Source organism: Corvus kubaryi, unplaced genomic scaffold (genome assembly GCF_017639235.1).
Source record: "Corvus kubaryi isolate FWS band 111438036 unplaced genomic scaffold, C.kubaryi_AGA036_p1.0 37382, whole genome shotgun sequence".
Lineage (NCBI taxonomy): Eukaryota > Metazoa > Chordata > Aves > Passeriformes > Corvidae > Corvus > Corvus kubaryi.
In genome coordinates, this window is record NW_024581124.1 from 435,260 (window position 1) to 458,356 (window position 23,097).

General features: G+C 42.6%; 1 protein-coding gene and 2 long non-coding RNA genes across 3 annotated transcripts in view; 2 read left to right on the top strand and 1 right to left on the bottom strand.

Annotated features, from left to right (window-relative positions):
• The window catches only part of LOC121667920, a 32,615-nt gene extending 10,166 nt beyond the window's left edge, over positions 1 to 22,449 (top strand). The window contains exon 4 of the long non-coding RNA XR_006017191.1: positions 22,376 to 22,449. This is a non-coding gene — a long non-coding RNA (uncharacterized LOC121667920). The remainder of the gene's footprint in view (positions 1 to 22,375) is intronic.
• On the bottom strand, positions 17,057 to 22,801 carry LOC121667921. Its single transcript, XR_006017192.1, has 2 exons — positions 22,126 to 22,801; positions 17,057 to 21,574 (listed from the first exon to the last, which is right to left on the bottom strand). It is a non-coding gene; the product is annotated as an uncharacterized LOC121667921 (long non-coding RNA).
• Positions 22,802 to 22,895: 94 nt separating this feature from the next.
• The window catches only part of UBE2L3 (ubiquitin conjugating enzyme E2 L3), an 18,315-nt gene continuing 18,113 nt past the window's right edge, over positions 22,896 to 23,097 (top strand). Inside the window, exon 1 of the mRNA XM_042034704.1 lies at positions 22,896 to 22,994. Within this exon, the coding sequence (XP_041890638.1) occupies positions 22,968 to 22,994 (27 nt within the window). The 5' untranslated portion in view covers positions 22,896 to 22,967. The remainder of the gene's footprint in view (positions 22,995 to 23,097) is intronic.

Here is a 23,097-nt window from a genome sequence, read left to right on the forward strand (position 1 = left end):
AGGATGGCTTGCATTTTATCATTGCAATGTAAGTAGATGAGGTTTTTCCAGGGCACTTTTGTTCTTACTCATCTGGTAGCACTTAGAGTGACATTTCCATATTTGCAGCACTGGTGTGCAGGGCACCCCAAGGTGCCTATTTCAGTAGAGGATTCCCTCCCTGACTGGACCCATTCGTTTAGGTCTTTGTCTGGTCATACAGTGTCTGCATTATCATTGAAGTATTCATTTCTTGGAAAGTGTTAAAATCTGCTATGTAAATGTTGATTTTTTTTTTTTTTTAAATGTGCTCCTGGGGCTTCTTCATCTCTGCCAGAATTAAGTGCAAAGAGAATTTTTACAGCCGACTTGTAAATTCCTGACAAGAGGAGTTTATAATAGAAGTGTTGACATAACCTTACCTACAGTGACAACTGAAACTAGTTTGTTAGGGAAGAAGCAAATAATTTTCTTGCAGGAAGGCAGGAGATGGGCATAGAAGGTGAGGCAGCTAAATTTTTTTTCCCTGAGGATCCCCAGAGGCTATTGTGTGAGACAGCATGTGAAATGAAGCTGAAGCAAGTCGCATAGCAGGCAGAAGAAACATTCTGGAATTTGCTCATTTTCATGAAGGAGAAGGTGCAGTTATCCTCTTATAATTTTTTTTACAAGCTATGTTTCTCCCCTCAGAGATAATCATGAAGGTCTTATAGCAAGTCAGTGCTTGCTTTTAGCCTTACAGCTCTCTCTTACTTCTTTCTTTCTCCCTGAACACCTAAGGCAGTCAGGAATGAACTTTGGTACCTCAACTCCATGCCTTCAACAGGAGCAGGAACCAGCCCTTTGTTTGCAATCTGTCTGTCTCTTACAAGTAATAATTTTTTTTAAAGCCTCTAAATCTTATTTCCTTGAATCACCTGCAAGAATTCAAAACTTGAGAACTTAACCACCCAGCAATAGATGGACAAGCCTTTGTGCAGCCAGGCTGAGCCACAATAAACATTGCTGTAACTTAAATGAGAACCAAACCTACTGATAGAAAGAAGTGATTTTAACTTAAACCTGAAGCCAAAGGAACGTATGTAGAGTTGATTCTTAGTGCCTTTGTTTCCCCAAAGTCAGCTGAGGTTTTTTTAATACCTGTCACTTCTCTCCTGTGGATGAGGGGAAGAGAAGTTTTTCAATTCTTCTTGCAGATATAAAATCTGGCTGGATTCAGAAATAAAAGTGCCTCTCATACACTTTCCCACACTCTTCTGCTGGCTCCAACTCTCCCTGAATCTTTGGGATTAACTTCTAAATGGCATCCTATTTCCCAAAAGGTTTAACAAAGCCTTTCTTACACCTTTGCTGTGATGTTTATGTGTGCCCATTGGCAAGTGGCAGCAAGATTTACTGTGAGCTAGCACACTTCAGAGCCTGCGTGCTGGGAAGAAAAGGCAAGGCCTGACTTCCTCCCGGCTCAGCCTCTGCCCTACCCTGGCATGTTTGGCAAAATCCTGAAGAAACTTTCCTGGAAAGGTGAAAGGTCAAGGGACAGAGTATTCAGCATAGAGTAAATAAAATAAGCAGTTGAAAGCAGAGAAAAGGACAGCTCCAAAATAGGAAAGCCAGAACTAAACCCTCTCAGTACTTCCTAATTATCCTGGCACAGTTGTGGCCCACGTAATGTGCAAAGTGCAGGAGCTATTGATGAGGGCAGGGGGGACTGAGCAGCACTGCTGAATGCATTCTGTGAGTGCTGATGGATTTTTAAACCTCCTTTTCACTGCAGTGTGGTTGGAAGGGCAACATGAGCTGATCTGGCAGGATGGCAGCCACAGGGGAAGATTAACCAGTAAGAGACCAGTTTGCACAAAATGTAAAGAAAAGCAAAGACTGCAGATCCCGTATTTGCCTTCTCCCTTCCCATTAAAACAAGATTTTTGCCCCTCCCTGTATTCTTTCTTTTTAATACATGTTGAAATACAACCCCTAGCTCTTAGGCACTGCCAGAAAACCTGGCGGAAATACTGCATTCGGAGCCATAGCCATGCGTTGGAGGATGTGGAAAACTATCACTTTTTCCCCTGGCAAACCAAACACTCATCGGGGGAGCAAAGCGCCAGCGAATGTCTCTGCTTTTTTCCCCTAAAGTTCAGGATTTTCTGTCAGGATTTCCGCTCTGGATGCCCCTGTGTGTGTGAAAGGCGAGCTGGCCAGTCCTTGAACCACGCTGGAGCGAGATCTTTGCCCCGGGAGAGCTTCTCCTGGCGCTTGTTTAGGAGTGCCCTCTGCTGGGTTCCGCAGGGGCCGGGCCGCGCTGGGGCCGTGGCACTCGGTGGCCACAGGGCGAGCTCGGTGTGCGGCCCCGGTGCCCCTGAGCGCTCAGCACCGCTGTGCCCTGGGCAGGGCTGGAACGGAGATGGCGTTTGGCATTTCAAACTGCAGTGATGCTTCCCGGCCTGCATTCAAGGCTAAGGGCTGCGTCTGGGTGATATTCATATACATTTAGCCCCCGGTCCCTGGCTCTCACAAAAGGATATGGCGTGTAGTGTAGATTTATACCAAAAATGAAACGAACAAGGGGCAGAGGCTATTGGAGATAAGTAGGTATTAGGACTGTGTTTTCCATCTCATGTTCCTAAATGAGGGTAGTGACACAAAGCATTGTCAGCAACGAATTGGCAACATCCAGCACTGCTGTGTTTTGATCTGTGCTTATGGGACTATTGGGACTGATTTCTCCAAACAGTCTTTTAAATTTTGAAAGGATCTGCCTCTATAGACAGCTGCTGTGCTGTCTGTATCAGGATACAGAGCTGATATTGTCATTGTTACCCAGAAGTATTTTCCTTTTTCTATTTTCCTTATTTTTTTACATTTCCCTAAAACTGTGTTCCATACCAAGCTGATGTGACAGCAGGGTGTGGAGGAAAAGCTTAGGTGGCAGTTCTGTGTTGGTCAGGAGGTAATGAGGCATCCCCTTGCTAGAGGCTTTCCAGAATAGACTCAGACTCAAAAATTGTTCACTGAGGAAAATGTAGATATTTGAGCCTAACTCAGAGCAGGATGGGCAACCACGCATCCTCTTCCAGATCTTTGTTAAGAGGCATAAGAACTTTTTATGGCAAAGGCTTTCATCTTCTGTCCAGACACTCACTTTCATGAAACATGTGGGATCTTAATAGCTTTGAAACATTTTCCTAGAAACTGGCCATCCAGTTGAAATATTACTGGGACAAGGAACAGACAGACAAAAATGACTGTACCGTCCTCATTTTTCTTGGAAGCCAAATACTGAGGGCTTGTTGCAGGTTTGATTTAAATAAGGACAGGAACTCTGCAGTCTTGTGGCTGTGAGCGTGTCATATGCATCGGCATGTTGTACCTGTTGGTGACAGGGAGGAGGGAGTCTGAAACGTTCCTGGCATTTCCTGGTAATTCTGTGTTAAATTCTTTCATGGGAGTTTTCATAAGCTTCAGTTTATGGTAAGACCAGCACAGTCTGAGTCTTCTTCTTCAGCCTTTTTTCCTTTCCCACAAATCAAAGCCATTGGGAAGGAAGTGATGGGAATACTGACCTGGAGAACAGAGTGGCAATGGAGGCCTGGGAAGGCATGCAGGTGATGTCATGGGTGCGTGAAGAGGTGGAATTAGGAAAAAGATGGGAAGGAAGAAGGAGGATGAAGGACTGCTAAAGAAATTAATAGAAATAATTGTTTGTGGAATGGGCATTTGACTGGAAGGATCAGGCACCAAGGTCTGTAGATAAGGTAGCTCCGACAACTGAGCAGTTCTGTCAGAGGCCGTGCTCGTTGGTTATCCAGAGGAAAAGACAAAGCCTGAGTTCTGCCCTGATTTGATCACTGATCCCCTTTTGGTTCTTGGCAAGCTACTTCAGCCTCTCCACATCACTTCTTTGTGTAAAATGAAGACAGTGCAGCTACACAGATAGGAATGAGAGCAGAGACCTTTCCAGAGTGATGACAAATCATGGAACCATAAGGCTGGCAGAGACTCTAAGAGATTATCTAGTCAGACAGTCATCATTTTTTTTAATCAAAGGACTGCCTTGGAATTTTTTAAAAAAAGCTGTTCCATTGCACAGTGCCAGCAATGGTTTGAATATTAATAGTAACCAAAAATTGTATTTTACTCTCTAAATTGAAGGAAGGCTCACGTTGAGCAAAAGTTTTCAAAAAAGCAATTAAAACCAGATCCACTTATACTTTAAAATAGGCACAAGTCCCTTTGTTCTGATTAGTTTTATCCTGACATCACTCATTTTCATAGATGCTTATAAATGTTTTCTTTGCTAGTTAGTCCAGCTTTGTTGAAGTGTAGCGGAACCAGTGCACAAACTGCAAGTGTCCCACTCAGTGTTGCTCTCAGGCTGCAGGAACTCTGCTGCAGTGAGGTTACTTGGAGATCTCCCAGCAGCACTGCCAACTCCATCCTGATTCCAAGCATTGCTCCCCTTATTAATCACCAAAAATATCCTGATGTTAGCATAATTTTTTTTTCTCCATTTATTTGTAAGGTCATAAAAGTTCCTCCATCTGACCAAACTTGAAGTGCAAATATCAATAGCAATTATCACTCTGTACTTGAAATCATGCTGTTACTGGGAGGAACAGTCAGAACAAAGCCATGTTAAGTCAGGAATGTCATTACACAAGAAAATACCAATCAAAAATCACACCTTTTCATAATTAACTCCTGTGTGCCTAAGGAGAGGATTGCATCCATCTCCATCCCTTTGCTCAGTCTGTTGAAATGTGCAGAGTAACACACCAGCACAGCTGCTCTGCAGGCAGCAGAGCGTTAATCCAGCTCAGTAATGAGGATGCTATGTGGTCATCTTCTTCACATTATGTGATTCATATCCTGTACATCCAGGAAGCACTGAGCACTTTATTAGAGCTGATGAATGTACTTTAACCGCTCAAACACAGTATATTCACAAGTGCGTGTGGTACTGTGGTTTCACTGTGCTGGAGAGAACTGAGCAAGATAAAGGAGTAAATAGACACTATCATTGCAAATAAACAGTTTGTGCAATCCTAGGTGCTGGTAAAAGGTCTGTCTTTAAAACAAGAAATGACCACAACTTTCTTTTGAATAGGGAAAGACTGGATCCTCCTGTGGGAAAATAAAAAGTTCTGTGAATATCAGTTTGTCAAGTAAGCAAGTAGTTAACCAAGTTACCAAGTCGTTGGTAGTGTTCAAGGTTCTAATCTGTATTTTAGTCCTCCTGAAATTTTAACTTGGTAGTCTGGGAATGACCAAAAGAAGACTGAAAAAAGTGTCACTTTCTGAGTTCCAGAGCATAAAAAAAACCTGAACTGTTAGTTCATTTTCATCCTGAGCTTCTTCCTGACATGCTTCTGTCTTTCACAGCTGGAAGGACCATACTTCTTCTGAAACATGACTCCTAAGGATGTTCAATTTATGACGCAAAGGGAGAGTATTCCCTGTGGCAGTTTATATCACAAATGTAAGATACTCCTCCTCTGGAAACATAGAACAAGAGTCCTTGTGCTTTCAGCGTTACAGGATTGGGTCTTATTGACCAGTAGGATACTGCAGTTCCTGGAATAACTGCAGTGATTTAAGTTTGCTGTAGCAAAAGGGAACAACAAGTCTTAAGTGACAAATAAGTTCCTGTAATTCAGAAAATGTGGTTTTATCAGAGAGTAATAGAAATTGAGAGAAGTTACTGAAACTGTGGCACACGTATGTATGTATATGCTCTATCTGAACATTTCCCCCATGAGCACAGTGGAATACACATCCTCTGTGGAAACCACTCATTCTTTCACCTGGGCATGTCCCCATGTAAACTGTAAGATCCAAAACCCTGAAGAAGGAAATGAGATGCGAATTGTCTCTCATTTCTATGCTGCACATGAAAATTGGGGGTGATTTTTCCTCTTCACAAGCCAGCTGCCAGGAGGGAGGGCTGGCTGGACAGGAAAATCCTGAGTTAGTGGGAAGCTGAGTGATCCTTATGTCCTACATGCCAGAATTCTGAACCCCATCAGGTTACACAGAAAAATCACCTTCTGACTATACTTTCATGATCAGTGTGCTTTTCTCCTTGAAATGTACACTTGATCCCCCACCCTCCCCTCTAATTTTATATCACAGAGAGGAAAGCAATAATGTTTTGTCCATACAAACCAGCAACCAATTCCTTCTTGAAAGCTTCAATTAAGGATCGAGTGTCCTAAGTGCTTCTTAAATCCACTGCCCTAGCTCAAAAAAAAAAATATTTACACCAAGATTCATGGATATAATTTATCTGTAAAAAAAGTATTGAAAACCTAAACATGCCAAATGCGCATGTAAGCCAAGCCTCCCTTTGTGTGCTCCCAGAGGGTTCCCCCCCACCACACGTGCACACTCACCCCCCTGCCGTAAGAGATCCATTTTATAGATTCAAGGACAGCTCTCTCCAAGAAAAGAAGGGACGTTGCCAAGATACCAGATGCGGTTCCATTCAAGACCACTCATAGGAGCAATTCAAGATGAAATCAAATTAGATGTGTTGGTTATACATAGCGCAGCCTGCTTGGGATACTAAATGATGGAGTTTGCCAATAATTAAGTGAAATCTCAGAGATGATGAGTCCCCAGAGCTCTCTAGGTTATGTCGGTCTAATTCTAAGTGTCATCATTATAGCAGCAGAGCAAAATACTCTGCATAGTCTACGGAGCTGGAATTTTGCTGTGGATATTAGCTTTTCATAGCCAGTGCTACGGGGCAGTGCTGAGCTTCATTACATGTCTTCTGCTATTACACTTCCTTAACCTTTCCCTGATATAAAGCTCCTGAAACCTGGCTCCCACTTAATAATTGATAGTTAGCACTTACTATCCACAGCAGTATTCATATTCAAAGCACTTTACAAAGAGTTCATTAATTTCTCTGCACCCCCTCCCCCTTGAGGTGTCCACCACAATTACCCTAATTTTGCAGACAGGGAAACTGAGGCAGGAAGGTTGTGCCTTATCCTGGGGCTGGAGGACAGTGTGACAGCCAGCACTAGGGCTCAGGATCTTCCCTATGAGAGAGCTGGCTGAACTTCTGATGGTAGGAAGGAGGTTGTTCTCAAATTTGATGTGGGAACGGAGGTGCAAGGAGGCTTCCTCCAGCCCTGGAGAACCTCCACAGGGAACTGCTGAGCATTCCCATTGCCTGCAGGCAGTGAGGAGCCAGAGTAGCCTGCTGCTGGGTGCTGTAGCCTTCAAGAAATCCTCTGCAGGTCTGCCTGGGTGGATCCTGCCCTGAGAGGAAGCTGGAAGTCTATGGACAGGTGAAAAAATTGCCACCTCTGAGTATTGTGGCAAGGAGGCTTGAGCTTCCTTGGCAGGCCTCACTGGAGGAACTCCATCCTTACAGCTGGGCTGAACAGGCCTGCCTAGGGACCACGGGGAACACGCTTTGTATAAAGATTCAGAACATGAGACAGGCCAGGATCAGACCCAAGTGTTTCCAAAACATGCTCCCAAGATGACCATCTTCCACAGCCCTCTCACAGCAGCACTGAGCCCTGATAGAATCAGTTTACCAGGACTTTTAGTGTCTTAATGGTGCCCATTTCATTGTTAGCCTCTGCTCTGCTTCCAGAAAACTGAACATCACAGGCATGTTCAGAAGAGGAATGACTATTTCCAGCTTTGCAAGCATTCACTTCCAATCACTGGATTTGAAATCATGTGGCACTGAATTTGTGATTCAGGAAGGTCACTGGCTGAACAGAAACCCTCCTGAAGAACAGGACCTGATTTAAAAAGAAATGACCTAAATATTAAACATAAAGAAGGTAATGGAGGGCAGATATGAAAAAGTCAGTCTGAAGCTAAGACTTTCAGGAAGGGCTTGCTTCAAATTTAACACTTGCTATGTACAAAGGAAGGCAAAAGTCCTGGGGACTGTGGCATCAATGTTGCTATAGCCACTAGCAGCACACAGGAAGACAAAATCTGCACCCTGTTAGCCCCTGGCTATAGTAACAAACGTGGCAGGGGTAGCACAGCGATTCCCAGTGCTGTGGCACCTCCCTTGGCCCCACTCAGCCCCAGCTGCAGGCACTTCTCTGCTGTCCCTGCTGCCTGCTGCCTGCTGCCCTGGCCACCCTCCCACTGGCAGCTCACTGCTGCCCCAGGAGCTCTGCAGAGCTCAGCCTGCCCTCGGCTCTGTGCCCTGCTCCAGACAGAGGGACATTGCAAGGGGACCTGGGTTCATCCACAGTGGAAAACAGTATCCTCAAGATGATTAGGAGAAAGTTATAAAATTTATAGAAGGTTCTGATAAAGATCTTGGATAAATATGTTCATATTGCTAAAAGATTCAAACCTAAGAGGTTTTTAATTAAAGACTCGGGCACTCAGAGCTATCTTACCAAAGAGGTAATAAAATTATTGACTAAATCACTAGCAAAGGCAACTGAAGCAAGGAGTTTAAATGATTTCCAGAGACTGTTGTCCAAGTGAAGGTTACAGTGAGAGAGCCAGCAGTGCAATTAAACCAAATGAGGTCAAGTATGTAGGGCCTTAAGGCCTCTGCCTGCTCCTCAGATTTCTTTTGTTCTTGTAATTCAATTATAAAGACCCCCCCTCAAGAATCATTTAACTGTCTCATAAACCAGTTTGTAAACTTTTTTATTTTTCTGTAAATTGTCTCCTAAAAAGTGGCTTTCAGTATTTCAGGCAGCATGGAGTGTACACGGGTTTCACAGTGCCTTTTGTTCTCATTTGAGTATCACATGCCCCTGGTTCTTCATACAGGCCAGGGCTCTCCCAAAGCATCCTCAGCCCATGCAAAGCATCTGTCGCTGGAGGTGGTCATGGATAAAAACAATGTGATGAGGAGCTGGAACAACTGTGATCATTCTGTCTCTCATTCCCTCTTGCTCCATCCTCTTCCCCTCCACCACAAGCTTTTCTTTATCCTGTTTCTGTGTGAATCAGAAAGAAGATAAGTTGTGTGTGTGCCTAATTTCCTGCCCACTAGGTCACGTATCCCAACCCTTAACATCATAAATGAGCAGGGAATTCTTCTGGCCAGCAGATGCCTATATAGATCCATTATCATAGAATTAAACACCTTTAAGGTATAGGGACTTTTCTTTTTACACTTTTTTTCAATTATTTTTTGTTAGAAATATAATTGTAGAATAGGGTTACATGGAAGTTGGGGAGCATCCAAATGCAAAACTTTTGCAGACTGCAATTCTGCTGTTGACAGTGTCAGTGTCCCCTGACCAGAAGGGAAGCTCACATAGCTTGGAGATCTCATGGGACTGTGTCTCATAGTGCAATTTTTCCTGTTTAAAGAGGCAAAACTCAGTTATTTACTCCTTTCAAGTAAGAAAGCATTTGAAGTATGAAACCATTCCTGATTCACCTATAGGAAGAGGATAGAAGTCCTAAAGTGATTACAAATTCTTCTAAGCAATTTAAGCACAAAACTTCTGTTCAGATCATGGCTTTAGAGGGTCAAGAGTCTTGGGTTTCTGTTTGCATCATGAGGGGCTTTCATGCCTTTGTAAATCAAGCCCAGGGTAGCTGTCTTTACATGAGCCACAAGTGAGAGCCTAAACTTCATACTTGCAAGTGTTTCCTTGTAAAAATTCATATCCACAAGTGGCAGCATTCTTTCTCTCCTGTGAAATTCCAAGTGGCAGATCTCTATTTGGAGATTAATTGAATGCTAGAAGTGACTGTTGTGGCAGGGAGAGAAATATTTATTCCTCCTTTCTATTTCTATTTAATTACAGCTAAAACAGTTTGGTTGAGACATTGGAAGTACTGGTCAAAGGACTGACAGGTCTGCTTTCTCAGGAGGGTCCTGCAGAGGTGGAGTGATCTGTTCCCTCACTGCACCTCAGCAGGAGTTGGGCAGCTCAGTGGTCTGAAATCCGTCAGGCTTTGCTCCATGAGTCCTCACAGATTGGCCAGCCTCTGTTCCCAAAACTGTACCAAAGTGGGGTTTAGTGGGGTGACTGCTCATCTCCTGGAGAGAGGAATACTGGCCCTGTTAGCAGCAATATTCAAATGACCACTGGTGTTAGAGATGAACTCAGAACTCACTCTGTGACTGATCCCTCTTACAAGGTTAACATCTTCTTTCTCAGTTCATTAAAATCTTATGCCTCCTTCCCCAAAGGAAAGAAATGTCAATATATGAGAGAGGAAGATAAGTTAATGCTACATTCAGGTTGCAGAGCTAGAGATTTTGGAAGTGCTGAGGTAAGATGCCTGTGCCAGTGCTAACTCAGCCACATTGCACACAGAATGTACAGCAGCCTTGTTCCACTGGTCACGTGCATAGATTAATGCAATTACCTTTATCAAAATATATCCCAAAGTATTGCTTATTGCTAACCTGTCAAATTATAGGTGGGGTCAATGACTGTACCATGGTGGCATCTGTATGTGGTCAGGTAGCTCAATGCCCAGGACAACAGTTCCCTTCAGTCATGGGACATAGATTTACTGAGTAGGAGTCTGGAGTAGCTGCAAACCCAGTGGCACTTCCTGGATGGCAAAGGAGATTTTAGCTGAGAAAACGCTTTTATTACTGTAAAAAATTAATGCAAAATGTCAAATATTTCACACCCAAGCCGATACTGGCAAAATGCCAGAAATATTCAGGTTTCGCTTGGGGTGTGAATATAGTTGATCATCTGTAATTCAAAGCCTTTTATTTCAAAGGAAAGAGACAGTGTGTTGCAATAGATTTTGTAGTGATAAATATCAACTGTGCCACTTCTCTCCCAAAAGGGATTTCCCACAGTTCTATAATAATATACAGTTCAAAAGGCTATACTGAGATTTATAGAGCTATACATTCAAAAATTGGCATCCAAGGCGCTTTGCTCAGCTAAAGTAGATTTGACTTGCAGCCTTCACAGTTCTGTACAACTCAGAAAGCAGCCACAGGTCCAAGGTGCCAGCAAGCCTGCATGATTGGTGAGTGTGTGGTGGTTGGGTCACTCAAACCTGTACAGGCACTTAATCTAGAGAGTCCTCAATTGTGTGACCAGATACTCTGGAAGCTTTTAAATGTACTTGGCCAGCACGTCTGGTCAGGTTGGAGTAAATGGACAGAAATTAATTCAAATCAAGAGAGTTAGAGCAACTGATGCCAGCAGTGAATTTAGCCCTCTCCATGCATGTATTATTATTATAAACTGCTCTATTTTTCTTCTTTTCTACTCTATTCCTGTTTATTCTATCATCTATTCTATTCTATTTAAAGCCTCACCCACATTCTAATCCACTTGCATAGCAATAGTTTTTGCTTGTGAATGCCCACTGAATTCCCCAAAACACTTTCTCTAAAGACATAGGAAAAATAGAGAAAATTACAAAGAAAAACAACTTTATAGGCTTTCCTGAATTCTCAGCTTCATATAACAAATATACATTGACCCATTAATTTTCTGCGTATCTTCCATTGTTTAAAGATTTACTCTCACAGATAAATGCAGTATCTGTCTACACCATTTTCAGACTTCCCATCTAATTTTAGCTGTGTGCCCTGAAGGACCTTGAGGTGCGGGAATGTGGGAGCCATGTGGAAATGTTAGATTTGTTAAATGGATGGGCAATAACTTTCAATAGCAAATATGTGAATTCAAGCATCTGTAAACAAAAGCACCTAGATTTTCAGCCTGTAGATTTTCAGACATTGGAAGAACACATAGAAGAGCAACTGAAATTTTGTTATTGAAGAACTTCACAAGAATTTTATACTTAAAAGTCAAGATATAAAAGTGGACTGCATAACATCTGACCCAAGAGCTTGTGTTGCCTGCCAAGAACTTTCTTTGACCCATCATGATGCTTTAGCAAACAAACCTCTCTGGGCTGCCTTCTTAACATAGCCCACAGCTGGAATGGCGCCGAGCCTGCTCAGCACTGGCACACATGGAGATTTGGTAACTCTCAGCCATTTAATCAGCTGAAAATCAAGAATGATTTTTCCTCTTGGTCAGTAGCTGCATGGCATAAAGAGTTGTCATCGATCCCAGACTGAATGTGTCTGCAAAAGGCACATACGGAAATAGGGGGTGGCTGCTCTGCTCAACTGAGCACTTGTGAGACTCGGGCCAGATTGCTGGATCTCATCTGGACTCTGCAGTCTGAAAAGAGCAAAAGGGGGAGGCAGAGAGAGAGAGGGAGACCTAAGTGCTAAGAAACTGAGAAAACATGACCTGCAAGGAAAGGCTGAAAGAACAGTCTTCATTAAATTTAGAAAAGTAGTGAGGGAAGCTGCAAGACTCCAAAAATGTAAATGGTGTTTCTATTTTATATTTGTATTTTAAAATCCTCACTCCTTAGGTACACTAACACAGGATAAGATATAGTGGGCTAATTTATAGCAAAGGGTACTACATTAAATAGCAGGGCTTCATTTCTGAATGTGTGGATATTTCCTGAGGATAAACACAATCTCCTGTTTCCAAATATATATCCTTATCTCCTGAAACTGGTAAGGTCTTGGTTTCTAACATTATGAATTAAGCCTTTCATGAAAACTCCAAAGCAATGAGACAATTGATGTTCAAAGTTGTGATTATAAAAAGACATTTTAGAAACACGTGTCACCCTCAAACCCACAGGAAGCAATGCTTTATCTGCAGTTGGCAGAAAAATGAGATTATCTGATTATTTAATGAGAGTGTCAGTGTTGTGCCATTCTACCTCTCACATATCTATTGGCTGATCTGTGCCCCATGAGAATCACAATGATACCTGTTTACAAAACACAAATGGCACCACTTGAAAGATACACACTGATATTGGGAATAATGTGTAAAATGGTTATTGCCATAAAATCTAGCTTATCCCCACTACTCAGCAGCAAACTTTGTAAAAATACTTTCAAAAGTCTGTCATTCTGCTCTACTTTCACAGTGACTCTGAACATTTGAAGTTGGTAATTGAAATAAAAATGAAATTTCTTACAAAATTTACTTTACAAAAAAAGTTTGGGACTTTTATTCAATCTTTATTAAAAGCCATCCAGACAAATACCAAGAACCTAGCATTGCAGGATAAATCATATTGGGCACAGATGAGAAATGTGCAAAGATTAAAACTAATTTGCCACTGTTCCAGGCACTGAGGATGAATCCTGGTCTGACTGAACTTGCAAGTAACAGGCCCCTGGATTTCAATGAGATAATAATTTGATCCATGCGATTGCCTCTGTCTCATTCTTTGATATTGCTGTAATTGCCTCTTCTTCTTTAATCCAAAACAACTGAGATAGAAAGGAAAAGCCACATATGTTTTTATAAGAAAAGGGCAATACATAACATTAAAAAAATGTTTCATCAAAGGTGCAACCATTTTAAATGCAAAACAGAGGCTACAGAGGTGACAAATTCAAGTTCTTAGTGTTTTTGTTTAAGATCTTTCAAGTATTCCTTTGCCAGGGATACTTGTTTAATTTTTTTAATGTATTCAGTTAGTCATATTCAGTTCTCTTTTATGTCCACTTCTCATGAATCACTTGATAGATGGACTTCTACAAGCACATCCCTTTGGGGAAAGTAAATTTTCAATGATAATAGGAACTTAAGACATGCCATCCTGGATCAGAGCAAAGGTCTATCTAGTCCATACTCCGGATCTGTCAGTAGCCAAGAGCAGTATATTTAACAGCAATAACTTTGATCTTTCAGTGAGTATTAAGTTGGTGACTAAGCAGAAAAGGAAAAGAGCAGAACATTCCAAAATTCAGGAGAAAGAGCAAGTGAGCCCATTTCTGGCTGTGCCTTGAAGGCCTGTGTCTCACAGGGAGCAGGCCCCAGGCTGGCCAGGCACAGCACAGGGCAAATGTGGGGTTGTGTCCCAGTGGGATCCACTTGTTTTGTTCTCCTGCCCAGCCAGGGACAATGGCTTGGGGAGCTGGCCAGTTGTTCTGCAAAATGGAAATGTGTCATTAAACTCTAGCAACAGGAATGAAACGTGGAGGGGAAAGAAATGGCTGGAGGGGGAACAATGCAGGGTGGACACCAGGAGGCCAGGGCAGAAGCAGTTTAGTGCTGGCATGGGGAGTAGTTCTACCAAAAGGAATGGTTTAGGTTTAGGAACTTGAACTTGCACACAGTACCAATATTTGCAATGTCTAAAACCTGTTCTCTCATTTCCAGAGTCAGAGCTCCACTTGTTCCAGTGAGACTGTAGTTAAAAGTTCTCAAGATTTAGCTCATCTTTAATTGTTGCTGTCTCAATTAAACTGCATCTGTGATAATAACAGCCCCCCTGGAGTCCCAACAGAAACTTAAACACACTGTAAATTAAATAATTGTGTAAATTATGAAGTTTATACCTACTGGTTATTGCATTAAAAACTATATATAGAGCACATGCTTTTTATAAACTTTCTACTTTAGGAAATCTTATAAAAAAGGTTTTTAGCCTGCCAAAAATCTGCAAGGATCACTGATAATTTGTTGATCAGCATAAGGTTCATTAAATCTATGCACTTCATTATCTGATTAATTCAGAGGCAGGTTTGTAATCAGTGATGAAATGTTTAAGATTCTACAGCTCTGGCCTCCACAACCTCCTGCAGCTCATTAGAAAAGCTAATCAGATAGAATTTTCCACCATGCTGTTTACTGTAGCCGTAATGGAAGACAATCACTTTAAAATTACACACTTAGCAGGTAATTTCTAAAAGCCATAAGCCATGGAAACTCTGTTCTCCCTGGGCTCTTTGTCTTTCTTTAGTAGGGTAAGGTAAGCAATGGAGAATTCTGTTAAGAGTTTGGAGAGCTATTTTGCAATATCAAATACAATGTAAATGCTGCTGAAAAATTATTTTGGTCTTCGCCATGTTTCTTGTCACCTGGGAGCCCTTTCAGAGATCATGTTTGATGAGCTTGATTTAAAACTTAGATGGTTTCCTACTTTGTCATTTGATTATTTGAAGCATTAAGAACTTTCTTCATATCTTCTTACTTTGAGATGGATACCATTAATAAAAAAATAACAACTTCTTGATCCTGGGGTTTCACAGATCAGTTATAGACACTGTTGTGCTGGAGCTTTCTGAAGTCGCTAGTATGATCTGAAGGAAAATGATAACAATGTATAGTGATAAAGAACTAGAAATTAAGGTGACTTAAAACATAAAGTATTCTTAAATTTTTAATAATTGAATCTCTGGGAATTATGAGAAGAGACAGCAGAAGTTGACAGTCATCTCTTGCTCTGGCAATACTTCTGCCACTGCTCTGTTTTTCTGAAGGGGCGTTGGGGAATGCAGATGGAACAGTCAACACCTGAGAAACACTGCTATTCCTCCTTTTATAGAAAAGATCCTTTAAATAAAGCAAGTGTGAAAAATCATGGACTGGGAGCCAGATCCAAGGTGGCAGAACAATTCCTCTGACTCACTCCACTGCTTTCTTCATCATGTGGACAGAAGTCCACTTGTGGTTTGACTGTTGTATGTGTTACTCTCTTGTTTTAACACGTGAAAGGATGGGCTCCCTGTGACTGGACAGGCACCCATGGAGACAGGGGCTGGAGGTATTTGTCCCTTTGCACATAGCCAGAATTGAACCCATTACAGAATGGGAAATGCCATTTGGACCGGGCACGTGCTTTTGGTCATGTGGGGGAAATACGTGACATAAGGATTTATTTTCTTTAGTGATTTTTTGTAAGAAGATCCAATCTAAACTTTCCCTGCCAAACGATGTTTATCACATCTCTTCCTCCAGGCAATAAGGAGTAAAGGCATATCCACTGAACACCATGAAGAAGACAAATAACTAATACAAATTAATCCCTTTGCTAACCAGCATGCTCTAAATTTGCCAGCTCGAAGGGCTGGATCCTTACTTTGGGGATCTGTCTTCTTGTCACTGTCCTGACTCTATGAATAAGCAGCAAGTTGCTAATGCCAGCTCTAAGTCCCGCTTCTGCATGGATGTGACAGCTTAACAGTTGTGCCTGGGTCACAGGAATGAAATGTGCTGTGTGGGAAAGGTCAGGGGTAAAAGTCATAGCAAAGTATATCCCCTTCAGTGGATGACACTGCTGCTTTTTCTTGGTTAGAACAATATTGGAGGTTTGAAATACTGGAATTATAAAACTAGACTTGGGTTAATGTTATTTTATTCCACAGGGTCTGCTCCATCAAACTGAGCTAAGAGTAGAGGAGAGCACCCATCGTGCATCCAACCTGTGTCAGCTTTGCTGTGAAAGAGCATTTCTTGCAGTGGGGCAAGCACGAGTGTGTGGGCTCCAGTTCCTGGGATTACCTTGTGACCACCCTGTGGATTGTTGTGTGTGTGTCTGGCAGAGCCACTCAGCCTGGTCATTTTGCAGACCTGTGTTCTCAAGGGGCTAAACATATTAGTAGAAACAGGGGGAAGTATCAAAGTATTTGAAGGACTGGAAGCTCTCTAGAGTTTATATGCTGTAAGAAGAGCTGCAATGTATCACATTGATGAAGAGCATGTGTTTTGCTTTAAAAGTTTCTTTTTAAAATTCCCTGAAGGCGACGCTGGGGCCGTGGAGGAGAGAAGGGACATTCGGGGCACGGCCGGACTCGAGGGACGCGGGGGGCTCGTTCCCCGGGCTCTGCTGCCACCTAATGGTGTCCCCACAGCCCCGAGTCAGCCTCGGAAACTGCTCCCTGCGTGTGCTCTGGGAGCGACTGTTCCTTTTCCCCTTCTTGATAAACAGGGACTATCTCTGACACAACCTCAGGGAATACCAAGGAGCAGTTTTATGCCAGTAGTAAGGTGAAGTTTCCTGTATTCTGTACCTCGCTGTAAAACCACCTAAGGCTCACAAATTGAAAACATTTTAAAAGCACCTTCTAAATTACTGATAGGTCTTTGGGTACTCGTACAGGCAGGCCAGAAGCCAAACCAGTGCACAATGACACTGGCTCACAAGTGTCCCCACATCTGGGAGGGACAGACTGGCTTCTCCCCACAAATTAGTAGAACCCACACTAGACCTTATCACTTTATATCTGCAAAATCCCCTTCTCATCAAAGAGATTAATTCATGAGTTAACTGTGAAACTAAACACAGTGCAAGGGCAAGATAACTCTAGTAAGGTTTTATTAGTTTATCCTTCACTAAATAGTGGGTTTAAAAGTAAATTATGAAAAAATACAAGAAATATGTTGCTTTAAGTAAGCCTGTATCACAAGAAAGCCATCTCCAACATCCATGTTTACAAGAACCAAACACTAAACACATTTGTATCTCAAAACAAACAATGAGATAGATACAAAAACCAACAATGCTTTAAAAACCAGTAAACCTTCCACTGGTCTAAACAAATAGTCATATTAAATAATGTTATTTAATTCAAATATTTGAATGTTCACTTATTTTAAAATACTCCACATATAATTTAGCTGTGAGCCACCCTTTACCCCAGTCCTTTGGAAGATCTTCCGGCATTAACTGTCCTTGTTATCAGCTGATATACAAAACGTTCACTGATGATGTAACTGATGGAGTAACAAATCCCACTGGTGCTGGGTTTCGCTCCTGCTGCTCTTGGTTAATGTGTCATTTCACATCTTGAGGTCACACTTCCACTTTTGCTCATTGCTGAGGGTTGGATTGCAAGCTTTAGAACACAGACCAGTAGACCTCTGCATGTACCTTTCCTTAGGGTACACAGCACATAAATAATTGCTGCTTGGCATCCAAGTGACCTCTGTTCAAACAGGGTGATGCTCCTAAGTGTTAAACATTTTGGAGCTCTTTGGAAGTCTCTCCCTACTAGGATGGTGTGTTGCCTCTAACATGAATTTCCTTTTTATACTACACTTTGAAGTAGAATTTGGTAGGTCTGACTATTTAAAATCCAAGTCTTCAATCACTGCTTGAGTCTCTGAGCTGACTCTCTGGCTATAGAAACCACATTTGGTATGTACACAGCCAGCACAAGTGGAGGCTCCCTGCCAACAACTATACTTCTTGTAAATTGTTTGACTAGAGTGAGATTTCTTGGATAAGGTACTGACACATGATTAAAAGGAATCTCTGTATCTCCTGGTCTATCAGCCAACATAGTGACACAGATTCCTCTGTCAAGACCATCCCTTTTTCCTCCATTGCTCATGCTTCTGCTGCAAAATCTCACTTCATGATCTGCATTCTGCAAGAGCTCACTTGGCTATGGAGGCTAGGTTGTTACCATGTCATCCTTTGAAACTTCTATCACATTAGAGGGATGTGCCATCTGTCAGCTCTCCCTCAAATCAACCATCCTCATCCAAGTCTCAAAATCTCTAAGCCACTTCTCCAGTGGTTAGAGGAAGCTCTGCTTCAGGGTGCTCCTTAGGTCCATCAAAAGGGTCATAGCCATGTGGAGCTAAGAACACTCTAAATTTTGTAGCCTCTTGTCTTGGAGACTCTAGAATTAAGGAACACTTGTCTCTTACTGATTCCTGTGTCTCAGTGGCCTCATCTGAAAGAAGCCAAGACCTAATTGCCTTGAAAGTGGTCTGGTGTCATTACCTGGATCTTTCTTCCAGTTGCTGGGCAGTAGAAGCAGTTTAGTGTCCTTGTGCTTGTGCTGCTTTGCCTCCTGCCATGCTTTCAGAAAGCTTCCCTCCCTCCAAGCCAGTTATTTTGAAGAACACTCCATAGTCCCTCCAGGCCCTTTAGGGCATTCTGGGGGTGATAGTCCCTGACTGTCACAGCTGCTCAGGTTTTTTTTCAGAGAGAAATGGTCTTTTTCACTGTGATATTCGGAGTTTCTAGTACCATGGGACCTGTCTCTGGTTCAGGCTGATAGAAGCTAACGAAGCATGAATAGAAAGCAGCATAAAGTTCACAGTATTATTGTTGTAATACTTTGTACATTTGACACCCTCTCTGTCTCTAGACCAGTGTCCAGAATCAAAGGGGGACTTAATGCATTTAGATTTTTATAAAGTTAGGAAACACTGCGTTCAAGGGGAAAGGCGTCTGTATAGGACAGAATCACTTTAATAACATTCATGACACACAAAATGCAGGAGGAAGACAATGAGTTTATAATTCTATAATGGATACTTACCAGACAGAACGAATGTCAGATGACAATCATCATACATAATTGATTGCTTTAAAATGCTTGTCATTAGAGATCTAAGACACTGAAGAGACAAGAAAACCTATATAAAAACTTAAAATTGTTGGCCAGAAATAAGGATGGAGGATTGTCAACAGAACAATAAATTATGTCTTTTTTTTTTTAACCATTTTAGATTTAACAACTCCAATGGAGAAGCATATAATTATTTAAGGCATTAATTATTTTTTCATCTTATCTTTTTACCTTTTACCTTGCTCCTAGAGATTAATTTTGCCCTTGTGGATTACAGGTCCCTTTGATGTATTTTCAAGGTATTGGAACCCATTTGAAATCTGAATTCTGTCTATATTCTGGAAACCATCATATCCAAGGAATCCTGAATGTCTGGAGTGTCCAGCTGGACCAGAACAGAGGTCTACCTATCCCACCCCTTTCTCCTTGTCCACGGCAGTAGAGGATGCTTTATTTAGGGACCACCATGCAAGCCAACAGTCTGTCACCTCACACTTCCAAGCATCCATAATTATGACCAGGCATCAACTGGAGATGTTAGATGGTTATCCCATGCCTATTCTCTTTTTTAATCCATGTATAGACCTGTTACCCAGTTTGACTAGTTTCTTTTTGAACCTGCTGACAGTTGCCTTTGCTACAGCCTGTGGTAGGGAGTTCCAAACATTAATTACCTGCTGTGAAAAAAGGCCCTGTCTTTGGGCTGTTTGTAATGCCTGATCAGCCTCTGTGTGTGTGTACCTTTGTTCCAGGCTGACAAATAACAGCTTCATACTCACCTTAGCCACTGCCTTTATGATTTCATAAGCCTTGATCATATTTTCTCAGCCTCCTCTCCTGCAGGTGGAAGAGCCCCAGCCACTTTAGTCTCTCTTAGTATGTCACTGTTGCACTCTCTTGATCACCACATCTGCCCTTCTCTTTACCTTCCCTAGTTCTGTTGTGCTGTTCTTGTGGTGTAGTGACCTGTTCCTCTTATAAGCACAATGGGGAGGTACCAAGTTTTCATACAGCAACCAAATTTTTCTTATTCTTTTCTCTTCCTTTCAGTTTTCATGAGGTTTTTTTGTTTTCTTTCAGATGGCCATTCCATAACAGTAAAGTAGCCAGGAGAATCTTTTCTAAAGTTTTCAATGGTTGGGCTCTTGTGGCTCACTTGTTCACAAAGTCTGTTTGCACAATTTCTTTTTTAGAAGTGGAACAGTTATGTTGCTTAAAACAGTGGAAATGTGATAGAAAGTTCTCTGTGGCAGAGGGCAGGCATAAGTATAGTGTCCAGTCTTTTGAAGATATGACAGGATAAGCACTAAAACCCACATTCTGGACACTCTTAACTGTCAAGTAAAATAATGGATACGACCTAGAAACCGCACCAAAAGGCAAGTTTAAAAATGCAGAACCATCTTCCAAGCAATGTAACGAACGGCCTGGGTTTTGCTGCTGACAGAAGAGTATGAGGTATAATTGATGAAATTCTGTCTCTGAAGAAATTCCTGCTGCTTCTCCAGGATTGTGTAACAGTGTGTCCTGACTAAGTAACTGGCATCCAGGTGAGATCTAGCACTGGGAGTACAACTGCACAGTCCTTGGTCATCCACAAGATGCACGAGTGTTGGCACCATCAGATCTGCTCTGGATCGAGCCTGACCCAGGCACTGGAAGGATCCAGGGTACTGGCAGCAGGTGTGTGAAATGTGCCCAGTTCTGTGTAAACTTCTCAAACACTCTGCTGTAATAAACCATTTCAACATTAAGTGTCAATTTGTGAGAACAGCTACACTCAACACCAATTTCTTAAGAGCTGGCTGGGCTGTTGTTAGTTATAGTGTGGGTGGTATTTTTGTCTTGTTAAAGGAAATGTGGATTATCTTATAATTATCCCAGCTAGTTCTGACACTCTCTTACAAGCTCTAAATTCATGGATTAAAACTACAGATGGTAATTTCAGAATTCCCTGTGGTGCTTCTAGTACTCTCTGGTGTTTGGTGCCTCTGTGTCTCAATGCAGTATAGATGAGGGCCCAAATACTTGTATTTTGGGGAAAAAAATCTTTAGAGAATCTGCGAAGATATGTGGTAAATATTGGAAAATTATGCAGTCAAATAAAGATGAGCTGAAGATATAAATAGAGTTTTGGCAAGTAAAGAAATCAGGATAGTATCTGAAGCAGCTTGTTTTTCATATTTGTAGACATCTGGATAATCAGTTGTAAGAATTCTTCTTCCAAGTTACCATGGTATCAGATTTAGGTATTTCTACATTTCACAATCATAGAATCTGAACTAGCTCTTTTATCAGATGTCAGCAGTTTTAAATCTTCATCACCAGCACCCCACTTCAGCAGCACATCAAGAATCCTCAGACAGTCTCTGCAGCTTCTGGTTTCACACAACCTGTGCGTGCCTGGCGCGTGTGTAACCTCTCCACCCAGTCAGCACAGGCTCGCTTCGCATCTCTCCACTGCTTCCCCAGGAGGGTCTGCCTCTTTCAGTTTCCGCTGGTTCCATTTTCCTGGAGTAAAATGAATGCAAAGATCTTTACATATCTAACAGAATAAAGTTATTGTGATCATCAAATATATTTAATACCTATTTACAAACTATTTCATAATATGCATATGAAGTAGGTGACGATAAAGGTGATTCCTGTAGGTGCTGTATAGCTTATTTCATTAACAAATGTTGATTGAGTTTTGTAGCAATAAGCACTGTATTAATGCAAATACTCATTAGCAAATAGCTTATTCAAGGACCAATTTTAAGAGTATAATCCTGTGCCTCATAATTAAAAATTACTGTTGCATTCTTACAAGTTTTTGAAAGCCTGCTGTAATAACCACAACATTTCCTTTTCAGGTTGTCTGAGTCTGTAAAGTTTATTTTAGAGCTCAGAACTTCTTTTGGTGACTTGTTCTGTAGAACAAGTGTTAGATCAAGAGAGAACATGAACTGACACAAGTGTGGGGGAAAGGGGAATTGAGGCCACACATGCAGCAGTCCTGGAGTAATATTCCTGAGTACACTGGGCCAATGGAGAAATGTTTTAGGGAGCAAGTCAGGTACCTGAACACAGACGTCTGGTGGCATTTTAGATGTGATGTAGTAACTTATGTCCCATGCCATATCTGCCAGCCCTGTGTCTTGGATACCTGAGGATTCCTGATTCTGTGGTGAGACTATGAACTGCTCCTCAGCTGGGGAGGATCAGAGCTTGGCAGCAGCTACGCTAAGAGCTCCCATTAAAGGGCTAAAAAGCACGCGGCAAATGACAATCTTGACTAGTAGTGACAGTGGATTTTCTCCTCGTCCACAGCACTTTTCTCTCGGAGATCGCGGCAGGACGCTGGAAGCAGGGGGCGAGGCTGGACTGGGCTGGTTAAGGTGAGGTAAGGCCAAGGGTGGTTTCATCAGACACCAGCGGAGCTGAGGATGGTTCTGTGGTCAGATGCCTCTTCTGAAAACGCCCTCCCCTCTCCCTTCGGAGTATTTGAAGAAACTAAGAAATAGAGGTTATGAAGGGCTCTGAAGAGGATATGGGCCTGTTTGGAAAACCTGTAACTACAAGTGGTTGTCTCTTTCCCGGCGAAGAAGATGGTACCGAATTTGGGGGATGCACAGTAAATACAAAAAGGCACAGCAATACTTATAAATCAGTGACTGGGGATTGAAAAGGCACTCGGAGAAAAGGCACCACCGAAACCTCAGGGTGGCCGGGACCCAAGTCGGGCCGAATCGAGCCGGGCCGAGCCGAGCCGGGCCGGGCCGAGCCGAGCCGAGCCGAGCCGAGCCGGGCCGGGCCGGGCCGAGCGCAAGCCCCGCCCCGCCCGCGCACCGCCCCAGGAAGCGCAGGGTTTAGCGGCCGGCCCGCGCCGCGATGCATTGTGGGGCGCAGCAGCAGAGCCAAGATGGCGGCCAGCAGGAGGCTGATGAAGGTAACAGCGCCGGGCAGGGCCGCCGGGCGGGCGGGCCTGGCTCCCGCGGCTGCCCCTCCGCCCCGGCCTCCTCCGGCAGCGCGGGGCCGCCTCCTCCGCCGCG